The 13,296-nt window shown below is 39.1% G+C and overlaps 1 protein-coding gene and 1 long non-coding RNA gene across 5 annotated transcripts in view; one reads left to right on the top strand and one right to left on the bottom strand.

Moving 5' to 3' along the window:
* Positions 1-12,955, bottom strand: part of hnf4a (hepatocyte nuclear factor 4, alpha) — a 30,741-nt gene extending 17,786 nt beyond the window's left edge. Inside the window, exon 1 of one of the 3 annotated variants that reach the window (XM_031312920.2) lies at positions 12,925-12,955. In XM_031312920.2, coding sequence (XP_031168780.1) covers positions 12,925-12,940 — 16 coding nt within the window. In that variant the 5' untranslated portion in view covers positions 12,941-12,955. Of the gene's footprint in view, positions 1-6,191; positions 6,371-12,924 lie in introns of those variants that run through there. The other 2 variants (XM_036008190.1, XM_031312928.2) reach the window with 2 other exon arrangements.
* On the top strand, positions 452-12,198 carry LOC116059705. Of its 2 annotated transcripts, XR_004107359.2 has the most exons (3): positions 452-945; positions 6,181-6,805; positions 11,647-12,198. It is a non-coding gene; the product is annotated as an uncharacterized LOC116059705 (long non-coding RNA). The 2 variants fall into 2 exon arrangements; XR_004107358.2 differs by lacking the exon at positions 11,647-12,198 and having other exon boundaries at positions 6,181-6,974.
* Positions 12,956-13,296: the final 341 nt, after the last annotated feature.

The raw sequence follows: 13,296 nt of genomic DNA, 5'->3' as shown, positions 1-13,296 counted from the left end.
GGGATGGCCAAGATGGAAATAAGTTATATTACCTTTTAGTATTTTTATCCTGTGCCATGCTTCAATTTTATGCATAAAATATATTTTTTAATTTTATATTTTTTGTCTGGCTCCCATGTTGGATTGTGGGTTTCTTTGTTTCTCTGTTTGTGTTTTTTTTCCCGGTGAACATTTGAGCAAGGGGGTTTATGTGTAAGTAGTTTATGGCATAATAAAATCATGTTCGTCTTATTGTAAGCTTTGTGAGCACAAAATAAATCGGCGATAAGCAGTTATTCAAACTGAAGCAGAACTTTTGGCTGCAGCTGACAACAACTGGCTGACATGAAGCTGTCAAATAGCTGCTAAATACAGTAGGAGGCTGGCATGTTGACATTTTTTGATGGGCCAGAGAGTGCTGTCTTATAATCAGTCACCCAAACTCCTGCCCCGGGGCTAAAAGTCAAAGGATCGCCGAGACCTGATGTAACACTTGTGTGATTCTCCCCTTTGAAACTTCAAACTCCAGTTTGTGAACAAAGTCCTATATCTTCTGAATAGGAATCTCCGACCACTGGCCAAACTCCATTTGCAACCACTACCTATTTGTACCTTCTCCTCAATGATTACATTTCATTTCCCCAAGTCCGATCTCAAAGGCAGGACACAGGGAAGCAACATAAGTAAGAAAAAAACCCCAAAAAAAACAGGAACCAGCAGATGGGAGGAAAAGAGGATTATGGTGGCCCAGTGGAGGAGTCAATAAGATATGGAATATGCGCTGTCTGGGGACTTATTTGGTTTCTTTCTGAGAAAGCTGCAGCATATGGGGAAATGTGAGTGTTTGTGCAGCACCATCCAGGAGCGTGTTGATGTTGATAAGAGTAAAACAGAAGGAGACAATTTGTTGGCTGCAGCAGGTTTGAGGCTGCCGCTCTGCTCTGCTGCAGTAGATGGAGGAGATAGGTGAGTAGGGTGTCATGGCAAAGACCTTGTCAACAGATAACTATCTGCAAATAACACCGCTTATGCAAGCCCCTGTGGCTGACTGCAGGAATATCATGTTTTTTTCTATGCCACTGGAATATTGTCAATTACTTTTATTGCTTCCAATGACACAGATTGATTTTTTATTTTTTTTAAGATCAAATGACCTTTTTTATTTATCTGTATATATATACATTCCTAATAGTGTTATGTTAGTGTGTTTAGACTGACAGATTGTGTAAACCTTTCTCCTGCTTTCATAGTGGAAACTACTTTTGTACCGCTCAGCTTTTCTTTTTCTTTTCTTTTTCTGTCAAATAATTACTCTATATCTCCAGTGAAGTTAATCTGACCTCAGAAGCCAACACACCATGTTAACCAAAACCAATTGTAGTGGTAGTTTTTAGGGTTTCGTACTAAAATGACAAATGTAAATCACGGGTGTGATCAGTTTGCCAATCAGAGGCCTTTCCATGTTAATTAAAAAGATCAAAATGTACCGTGAAATGTTTTTTGGTTTATCTTCAGCCATATAACATTTTAAACATTTTTTAAGGGGATGTTTAATAGATTTTTAGAAAGATGATTTCAATAAACTGAAGATGGAATGACGTCGAAATCGTTCAAATGGTTTCTGTGAAACAACAGAAGAGTTGTGATTTTGTCCTCATCCATGATGACTATTTGGTCTCAGGGTAACGATAGCCCGCTTTTGCCTATTTAGTTGTTCAGTATCTTTTAATATTACTGGGTGATACACAATTAGGTAAATAAATGAGGGAGGTATGCAGTTGTAGAAGGACAATATAATACTATGATTTTGTGTCTAAAATGTCCTTACACAATATACGTAAAGTACAGTAACAATGCATTTCAGTGCATTTCTTTAAAGTTACTAACTTTTGCAGGAGAACCACAACTTTAATTCTCATGCACAATCACTTAAAGTATTTCTTTATGTCACATATTTCCCTTTTTTTCATCATATCAACTGTGAAGTTTCAAGCCGAAAGACAATATTCTCCAGAAAAGAATCTCTAATCTACAAAAAAACATGGTGCACGTAAGTCAGACTGAAAAACTCAAGTAGCCTCTGTGACACTAAATAAGTAAACAATTGCTTCAATAAACACGAATACCCATGCAAGACGTAAATCAATCACAGCATGTGATAAGGCGCTGTAATCATTAACTCTGTTTTGCTGAGGATTCATTTTGACTGCCGGCCCAATCAGCCTCTGTCAGCAGCTCTGCTCTGAGCACGTTTATCTCTGGGATTCTCTATGAGGTCCTTGGGTCAGCACGCAATCGATTAACATCGTTTAACCTCCACAGCTTGAATAACAAGGCACTAAATATTTGTGAATTCAACATTATCCTGTCAGCACACAGAGCCAAAATCTATAGGACGTTAGAAATATAAAAACTATGATTTATAAATATTTTATTTATCAACACTATACTTATTTATAAATATTTGTGATTACTTTGCTTAGTTCAAGAATGCACACACACTAAAATGGAATAGTCTGCTGACCATTGGTGGAATGTAACTAAGTACATTTACTCAAGTAGTTTGAGGTACTTGTACTTTACTTGAGTCTTTTCTTTTCATGCCACTTTCTACTTCTACTCCGCTACATTTCAGAGAGAAATATTGTACTTTTTACTCCACTACATTCATCTGACGGCTTTAGTTACTTTACAAATTAAGATGTTTTGCACCCAAAACACATGCAGTTTATAAAATCTGATGTTTTATTATAAATGAAACTGGCCAACAATATAAGGGCCTACAAGTCCAGCTGAAATGATTACACCATTAAACACACAACTGTTTGGATCCTTTCCACTTTCTAAAATGGGAGGATTTTTCTGCATTGAGTACTTTTACTTTTAATACTTTAAGTACATATTCCTGATGATACTTACATACTTTTACTTAAGTACCATTTCCAATGCAGGGCTTTATTTACTATACTTGTAACAGAGTATTTTTACAGTTTGGTGTTAGTACTTTTACTCAAGTAAAGGATCTGAATACTTCTTCCACCACTGCTGACTGCATCAGTAACTCTGATCCTCCTTTAACATTTGCTCAGACAGTTTAAACACTCGTTAGCTCATTTTTTTTTTCTGACCGTCCATTGGCTGCTGTCTTTCTACCTGCTGAGGTCGCATGCTGCTCTCTCCTGGTCTCTATCTGCAAGGCTAGAGACCAGGTCCAGCAGGATGTCGCACATCACTCCAATTTTATACTCATTGCATTGGCTTCCGATCAAGTTCAGGATCCAATTAAAAGTTCTTGTTCTGACTTATAAAGCTTTGCATGGTCAGGCACCTGTTTATATCTCTGACCTGCTCCATCAGTACACTACTAACAGGTCCCTCAGGTCTTCTAACCAGGGATTACTGGTGGTCCCAAACATTCGTTTAAAAACTAAAGGTGACCGTTCCTTTGAAGCGGTGGCTCCAAAACTGTGGAACGCCCTTCTTACTGTCTTATGTTCTGCAGTCTCTGTTGAAGCTTTTAAAAAAGCAGCTGAAGACACACTTGTTTAAATTCGCTTTTGACTCATGTTTGTAACTTTGGGTTTTAGGTTTTAATCTAAATGGTTTTAAAGTTAAATGATTTTCATTGGTCTTTCAATTCTTTTTTCCTTGCTTATTTTCTGTTGGATCCTACTGTATTTTTACAAATGTTTATCATGTGAAGCACTTTGTGACTTTGTCTGTAAAAGGTGCTATATCAAATAAACTTATTATTATTATATTATCTGTTTGAACAAACCTGCTCTCTTATTTTGCATTTCAATGTCACAGGCCTGTCAACAGCGGTGGAGGAAGTATTCAAAACTCTTTCTTAAAGCGGCGCTATGCAGTTTTGGCCATTTCTTCGCTGTTTTCTCGCTTTTTGCTCACAGGTTTCTCTATAGAGCTCCCCCTACAGCTTCGGAAGACATATTTGGCAGCTCCTATGTTAACTCATCTCTGACTCCTCGCTCGGTCAGTCTGCCGTTTCCCTCTTTCGTTCCTCTGACAGTGCTTTCCTAGCTTTCTGCTTCTTTTTTGTCGGCTCAGCCATGACGATAGTGTGAAAAACTCCATCGCTACCTTGTTAGCCGGTTCCTGAATGGGCGTATGTGTGCAGTGCCGTGTAGCAATTTGTTACATCGCGAGACCTGATATCACGCGATACTTGCTGACGCTGAGGCCAGCGGCTCGCCAGCCCAAAGTTGCAAGGGTGGTTTTTCTGCTCACAGGTGCTAGGGGGGAGCGAGACGACCACCATTCAACTCGAAAAAAGTAATATAACCATTCCAATGACTCCGAAGCTGTTCAGTTAAGGTAAATTAAGCTAAAAAAGCTGCGTAGTTCCCCTTTAAGTGAAAGAAGTAGCACCACAGTGAAATAATACTTAATTACAAGTTAAAGTCCTGCATTCCAATTGATTTTGTTGATTAAAAGTGCAAAATGTGGATGTGCGTTCAAATTGCAGCTGTAGACCTCTGCGGTGGTGTACTCTGATTCTTTACTTAAGTAAAATTAGTAATACTGCAATGTTAAAATACTCCATTACAAGTAGAAATCCTGCGTTGAAAATGTCATTTGAAAAAAGTGGTTTTGTTAGCAAAATATACTTAAAGAACTAAGAGTAAAATTAATCATTATGCAGAAAAAAAATGCTCCTGTCAGTTTTATGAATTAGATATTATATTTGATATGGTAACTTAACATGTAAGAAGCATTTGAATGTTGTAGCTTGTAAAGGTAGAGCTCATTTTAACTTCAACAACATTATAAACAGTCGAGTCGAGTTAATCTGTAACAATGCATCATATTTTATTAGATCATGATGGGCTTTGCATGTGAAATGAAAGTAAGTCAGAACTTAAAGCTGTCAGATTGGGCGCCTGGGTAGCTCACCCTGCACCTTTGCTGCATGTCGTTCCCCCTCTCTCTCCCCTTTCATGTCTAAAGCTGCCCTATCTAATAAAAGCCTAAAATGCCACCAAAAAAACAAAAAAATAAAAAAAGCTGTCAGATTAATGTAAAGTGAAATGTAGAGTAAAAAGTACAATATTTCCCTCGGAGATGTACATGTAGTGCAGTTGACGTATCAAGCAACATAAAATGGAAACGCTCAAGTGAAGTTCAATTAGAATTAAGTTCAGCACACAAGAGCATAACTTTGGGTTCAACATTGGGGTTGAGATCTCCACTTTTGAGCAAAATTGAAATTTTTAGCATATCAAACACTTTATGCATTCTGGTGATTTTTTCTGTATCAATTCATGGTGCAAATTAATTACGTTAAGGAAATTATTGTTAGCAATTGTAACCCTCCCACACCCCCTGTAAATTACACCTACTCCAGTACATTAGTTAAAAGTACTTTGTTCCTTTCCACCACTAAGTAAAGTACCTGAAACGTATACTTGAGTCTGGTACTTGGGTGTTCTAAGTTACCTTCTGCCCCTGCCAGTGAGACAACATTAAAATCACGACTTATACTGCCATCATGTGGACACGTAGCACACAAAGCCCACACTCAATTCACTGCACTTAACCAGCCTCACACTACAATGTTTTAGCCACAAACTGTTGAGTCACTGACTACAATATTCATCACATAGAATCCAATAATGGACCTTTTTCACAGCAGACATTTTGACTTGTCATAGTATGAAAAGCACAGCTGAAATTGATAACCTTAACAATGGGTCAATTCCATCAAGTGTCCCAGTAAGCTATTTCAGTGAGTCAGCATGCACAACACCAGGGCCTCTCCTAAGTGGAATGCAGCCATCACTAATGGTTTTGAATACACCTGTGCTTTTCCTACTATGACATGTCAACATGTCTCCCGTGAAAAAGGTCTATTGGGGTTGTCAATATATTGTAACGTATTATACATTACTTAAACATTTTCCTCGATGAAGCCGCTCTTGCAAACAGTCAACATTTAAAGCTTTCCACTTGTACAGCGCATTTCTGTCGAAGGATTCAAGCAGCAGTGAACCAGAAACACACAATGTACTCGTGTGTTTTGTCTGTCAGCTTCCAGCAGCTTTGCTTCCCATAGCTCACCGGTTTTAACGCACGACAACAGAAGCTTGTTGTTTGCCCTCCATTCTGGGAATAATCTACACAATGATTCCTGATTCTCAAAGCTCTCTCTCTCTCTCTCTCTCTCTCTCTCTCTCTCTCTAGGTTTCTGTTACCTGTACCTGGGTCGATGAAGTGCAGCGTCCCATCCTGGCCATACATCCCTCTGAAGGCCGAGCCCTGACAGTGAGCCGGCCAGCTGAGCGAAGGCCCATGAGCCTCAGCGGCTCTCTCAGGCCCGGCCAGGCTGAGGCAGGCTGGGAGGAGAAGCAGGGCCAATGTTACTGGATGGTGCTGTTTGCCGGGGCCACCGGGCTGGCTTGTAAGGGCCCACAGCACCCAGGGATAATCCCCCTAATGCCTGTCACAATGAGATTTGATTGGAGACTTGAACACCCGGATTAAAAGTGTCAAGTAATACCTACCCTCCAAACATGCTGCTAATTGGGCTAAACACCGGAGAGGCACTTCTAGATCATATTTTTATTACAGTACGGATTCAATTTCACTTCATTAGCTGAGTGATTTGTCCACCAGGACACTATAACACAAGCTTAATACTTTCTATACGGCTGTAGTCATATTCTTAATCTTTTTTTTATAATACATTATTTCAGAGATGAAGTTCATGTTGCTGTTACTGTCTGATAACATTCACGCTGTCACAAGCTGGCAAAAGGGAAAGCAAAAGCAGCTCGCCATTGACACAGTCAGAGACTTCATTACTGCAGTAAGTCGAAACAAAGCAAGCTTACATTCAAAATCAGTTAATCCAGATGACAGACATCAAGACAAACGTTTTTACGGTCTTAAACACATTTTAAAGTGGGTAAACATGCGTAAAACACTCCATTTAGATCAGATTAGGCACATGGAAATAAAAAAGTTACATAATTATACGCCTGGATGGGTGGTTTAATTCAGTAGCCAATTCCAGGACCCTGAGGTGGGCAGGAAAAATTGTAGCTGACCCCTCCCACCCTGGACACAAACTCTTTGACCCCCCCCCCCCCCCCACTGACATTGACTCTTATCCCCCCAATACTGTAGGCACTACACATTTCATTAATGTCATCACATCTGTCTATACGAGTTACATCATTTCACATCTTTCTGGACTATTTTCTCTGTGCATTGCATTCTTTTTTATCTTAAAGGTCCAGTGTGTAACGTGTTTAGTTGTTCATTATCAAAATCTGTGGTGCCCGTTCACAAACTTGTCCTTTTTCATGAATATTTACCACCACCATCAATTCCAAGTATTCCTTTTGGCTTGAAATGTCACATTTGCATTCGCATAAACTGGAGTAGACGCTCCATATTCATGCGCCATCTTGAAATATGTTAGCCGGTAAGGGACATACAGGACATACTGCTCGCCTTTCGCGTTTTCGTTGTCACACGATGAACTCACAGGTGCTGCTAATGCTGCTAATGGATATCGTAGCTTCCCGGCCCCGGCAAGTTTGAAGAAGGAAACATGGAGGACCACATATATTCAAAATCTAAATTTCAGGAACAGGAGTCTTCTTCTTCGCCCAGAAAAAGAAAAAGGATATTGAAAAGAGCAAGAGACCGGCTTTTTGAAGCATGAAGGCTACTGTAGCTGTAATACGTACTTTGAACTGTGTAGCGTGAGAGAGTTGATTGCGATATATGATCTCAACGCTAGATAGGTCCAACGTTAGCCCACACATTGGACCTTTAATACTGTCAACCTTTGCACATCCCCTAGAATATATTTCTGCACATTCCTGCCTAGCTAATTCATATTAAAAAGTTACATTGTACATATTTTCTTTTATATTTTTATTGTAATTTTCTACATTCATGTTTCTTGTTATGCACCATTACACCAAAGCAAATTCCTTGTATATAAAAAACCTACTTGGCAACAAACCGGATTCTGATTCTGATTCAATTTGCAATTGCAATTTTGTCAAGTGTATTGTGTGGGTTGTCAGCATTAGAAAACAAACCAAGAGTTGCAAGCTAAGACATTCGTGAAAATTCATTAAAAATCTAAAAAAAAAAACTTGGAAAACAGCAGTTGACTAAACACTCTCTCCACATGGACGAGAAGTCCTTTAAGTGCTTTGAGAAATGAATTTGAAGATTTCGATGACAATTGGGCAACTCCGTCTGCTGAAGAAGAGTACAGCACAGTTACTAATAGACAATTTAGTGAGACTGATTTGTCAACAGTTTATAAAACTAGTTAAAACCCATCTCCAACATAGCGATCTAAAACATAAAAATGCTGCTTACACATCAGTAATTATGATACAGTAATAGAACACTGACAGGGGCCGTTTTGTCACCCAATGAGTACTTTTACTTCTGCTTCCTTAACTACATGTTGCTGATAATACTTCACTTTTGCTGATCCCATAAAATCATGAAGGACTTTTGCTTTTGCTATGTTTACTGAATTAAAAGATCTGAATACTTCTTCCACCACTGCCTTCAGTTCAAATTGATTTCAGTCAATCAATGCAAACATTGAATACATTTTTTGAATACGTTTTTTAAACACATTTTAGGTACTATAGATATAGGTTTTCTCATGACAAATCATCCTGACCCACACAGCAGCATGCAGCATGTATGCCACAAACATTATTCGTAATATTCGGTGCCTGTGCAACCTTGCGGTGTTGACAGGAAGATGTTTTTGTGAGTCATTTGAACCGTTAACTTAGTCTCTGTCACTCCGATGGTGTGTGTTAAGGAGCCTCTCTGTGCCCCTCTGTCAAGTCATTCAGCTTTGTGGGCAAACAGATATCCGCCGAGGAGCTGTTGAACGGCTGCTGTCATGTTTGCATTCACCAAGAGATTCTGCAAACAGCAGAGCTCGGGAGTTTGTCCAGGTTGTGACCGTTGGGCAATTAATCCCATATGTCTGACACAAGTTGTGTGTGTTGTAGGAAACCATGCTAAAAATGACTGAAGACACTCAGCACCCTCTCTTTCCTGAATATGAACTTCTGCCATCAGGGAGAAGATTCCGTGTGCAGAGATGTAAAACAAACTGACTTACTGTAAGTTATCGTTTATCCCAACCTCTATCAAGCTGCACAACAGAGCAACGTGCAATAAATACACCAGCACTTTTTGCACTTTAATACACACAGTCACTTTTTAAGATGTCGCATTGACATACAGTCATGTGTGTCCTTCCTTCATGTCCTGAGATGCTTTGTTGATTTTATGTTGTTTTTATGTTGATTTCAGAATGGTTTCTCTGTTACATGTTTGTGTTGTGAAGCGACATTTTGTAGCACTATGACCAACACAAATTTCCCCTCTGGGACAATAAAGTCTGTTCTATTCTAAGAGGACGGCCTGTCATCTTGTCTCTGTAGCAGAGTCTCAAAAGGCTGTTTTGGTAGACATAACTACCAGATGTCTTCTCTCATTTTGTAGAAATTGATCAAAATCTTTGACAGGCTTGGCTTTACTCATGGGCATGTTGAATTTGCAATGCTTGCTAGAGCCATAATGTCAGCACAGGTTGGAAGAAAACAGTGATTTGCAGTTTGTTTGGACAAAGAAGCATAGTATAACCCGATCTAGGCCAAAAAGAGGCTTAGTGTAGGCAGCAGCCAAAGAATGCATTCGTAACATAAATGTCCTGCTTTTGGAAGATTTGTTGAGCATACTGTATACTGGATAAACAAACCCTTTTTAGAAAATGTTGCTATTGTTGCTATTTCATGACAATTCATGGATGACAGAGGTGGCTAATCAGAGATTAATGCGATGGTCACTGGCTTTAAAAATCAGGGGCATATGATACATACATAAAATGCAGTCAATTCTCTAGTTTGGACTCCTTTTTTTATAGCATGTAGTTTAAAGAATAAGGCAAAAACAACAACATGTTAGTCCATCTATAAAAACTTCCTGGCGTCTGTAGCCCATTTGTACCTACTAAAGACATATCCTTAAAATTAGGTTATGAATGTCTGCATTCATGTTAGAAAAAGGCTCAGTTATTTCCAAAAACATATGGGCACTGTAGTTTATAGCAAAAGTTACTCAAACAGAGTGTTTGTTGGGAACTATTTTCAGCGTCGGATTAATACACAGTTAATGCTCTAGTGAGTATTTGGGGCAGCAGGACGATGTATGTGGGATTGAGTCAGAATAAAGTACAGTGTGTGTTCATGTTGATGAAGGAACCCAGAGCAACAGTATGGCTTTTTAATAGTTTTTTGGAAAACAATGACTAAGAAAAATAAAGAATATCACCACCAGACATGTCCACTAAAGACGAGATGAGTGCTGAACCGTACAGGCATTAACGGTCTCTTGGCTTCTTCACATGATCGTGTTAAACAATGCCTCAGATTGTATTTGATGAAATGTGCAATAAATACTCAGTAGCTGCCATAATTTAATAGTGAGGATTAACACCAACATAATTAGATCTTTGTGTGGTTGTTCATGTCTTGTTGATAGAGATATTGTCACTTTTTCCCCCAATGTAGTATTATCATTATGTTGAATGTGTGAATGTAATTACTGGCATCAGTGGTAGTTCAATATGGAAGATTTAAAATGCCTAATAAACACAAATCAAAATACAATACACGTTATGTGCATGTCCTTTTTATGTAGCGTATGCATTTACTGTGTCATGATTTTTTAATTACAATTATTTAGCCTTTTGTCTTTAATAACTGAATGAACTGAACTCTGACCTCGCTAGTCAACAGGGACATTTTGTGTCTAGTCAAACTTCGACATGTATATTTGCACCTTTGAATATTGTTGCACCATGCATTTTTATTGAACCTCCTCTGTTGGAGTAGCCTACAATCTGCTCCACAACATAGGAATTGTTTGCAGACAGATGATGATGCAAATACATCTTTTGATATGTACATAATGATGAATACATCTTCTCAGCATCCAAGCTAGTAAGCTTGTTAGCCTGGAGAGCTATCATCAGAGGCACTGTACCTGCGTCCAGCACTTAGCGCCGCCCAAGACGATTGGTTTAAAGATATGCTAATAACCAGAGCACGTTTTTCTCCCATCCCACAATGCTGTGTGGACTAGCCAGACCTTCCTCCGCAGAGCTGTGGAGAAAGTTCTGGCAAAGCGAGACTAAGTGCCGCCCAAGACGTACAGCAGATCACCAACTAGCATTGTGAGCAGTCACAATGTCACAAAACTAGAACCAAATGTTTTTGCACTACAGTTATTTATCTTCTTAAATTTTTTTAATATATTAGGTCTGAGGTGACGTTTGGATGAACAAGAATACAGTGTCACAAACTGGCTAAAGGTGTAACAAAAGCGCCTGAGTCCCTTTCGGTTCCCGGGCCTTTAGCAGGAGTGATAGCAATAAGTTGCTGCAGTAGAGTGCAGAGAAATGGGGAGAGCAGGTGTAGGATACGGCTAATAGGTGGATTAACATGACCAAAAAAAAAAAAAAAAAAAAAAACATCTCTCCCCGGGCTTCCAGAATAACATGGATCACACAGCAATATTTGTTCAGGGGCAAACCAACTCTTTAGCCACATTAATGAATATTTGTGTAATTTTTTCTCATTTGGCCAGAGCTTTGTAAAAATTTGCATCTCCTCATCCCACTGTGACATGCAAATCATTCGATGAATGACCACAGAAGTGAAAACCAAACTTCCATCAACTGCTTTGTTTGAAAGCCGGAGTGAGAGGCAGCGCTGTGCAGTGAGGCCTTCGCTTTCATTGAGATAGTTCATAACAGACATCACAGGAGGAACGTACTGCATGTAGTCTGCAGCAGCAACGTGAAGAGAGATGTGAGAGATGGGGATTTCTCTGTTTGTACAGCATCATATACTGGAGCCATAAATAAAATGTAAGCTTCATCAAAATTTCATATTTCAGGCTTTACAAAGAGAATGTTTTCAGCCCTTCAGGTTCCGGAATAAAAACACATCTGACTTCATCCCGTAACGCAGCTTTTCAAAACTCCTTTGTGTATCAATTGCACCAACAACATCAAGCTCAAATCCTTTCAAATCATCCTCTTATCCTGTGGTCAAATGTAAGTACATTTACTCAAGTACTGTACTTAAGTACAAATGTTGAGGTACTTGAACTTTCTTTGAGTCTTTTCATGCCACTTTCTACTTCTACTCCGCTACATTTCAGAGAGAAATATTGTACTTTTTACTCCACTACATTCATCTTTCATTATTAGTTATTTTACACATTAAGATTTTTGTACATGAAACACATGTAGTTTAAAAAATATGCTGTTTTATTATAAAGTAAACTAGCCAATAATATAACGGCCTACAAGTCCAGCTGAAATGATTAGACCATTAAACACACAACTGTTTGGATCCTTTCTAGTTTCTAGAGTACTTTTACTTTAAATACTTTGAATACATTTTCCTAATAATACTCACAAACTTTTACTTAAGTAACATTTTCAATGCAGGACTTTTACTTGTAACAGAGTATTTTTACAGTGTGGTAATAGTAGGATCTGAATACTTCTTCCACCACTGCTCTTATCCCCCTGAGACTTGATATATTCCCAACTGCTCTGACATCTCAAAAACCTTTGAACCATCATCACCATCAAGCCCAGCTGCCATGGCCTTTCTTAACAACCTCCATCTCTCTGACACACCTCCTGGATTACAGCCGTGTGAAAAGGGCAGACACAAATGGCGATGATATTTCCACCCTGAGTCTGCAGTGATCCGGCAGTGCTCTGGAGCCGCTGCACAAACCATCGAAAAAGATAAGAAGAAGCAAGCAGCTGCCACACTCAACCTTTTTTCCCCCTTGTGAAACCACTGGGCCGAGGTGCTAAAAACAATACCAAAAGTGTGTACTCACCAAATGGAAGTTCCATACTTGAAGTGACTTGTGTGTTTACATTGACCATTTCGTCCTCTGCTTCCTCTCCAACATGTGTTTAAAATCCACTTTTTCCTCCCTCCCCATAAGGTGTAAAATGTGGAAGTTTGGCGCAGGTTGCTGTAGTGGGAGAAGGCTTTTGTTGGTGCAAGGTAAGGCCGGTGTTGCCGCTGTTATCTTATTGATTTTCCTAATCTGGGCAAATGTGGGTGGGGAGGTTAAACAGTAACTAGGCTCGTATGGACACCAATCTATATAGCAGCTGTAACTAAGGCAACATGATGATAGAAACTCAAATAAACATGAAGTTATTATGTGCGTTTCCCTCTTTCTCATCACCAAATAGCAGTT

The sequence above is a fragment of the Sander lucioperca genome, chromosome 12, assembly GCF_008315115.2.
Source record: "Sander lucioperca isolate FBNREF2018 chromosome 12, SLUC_FBN_1.2, whole genome shotgun sequence".
NCBI lineage: Eukaryota > Metazoa > Chordata > Actinopteri > Perciformes > Percidae > Sander > Sander lucioperca.
The sequence above is the reverse complement of the archived record's forward strand: the minus strand, read 5'-3'. Positions and strand labels throughout refer to the sequence as shown.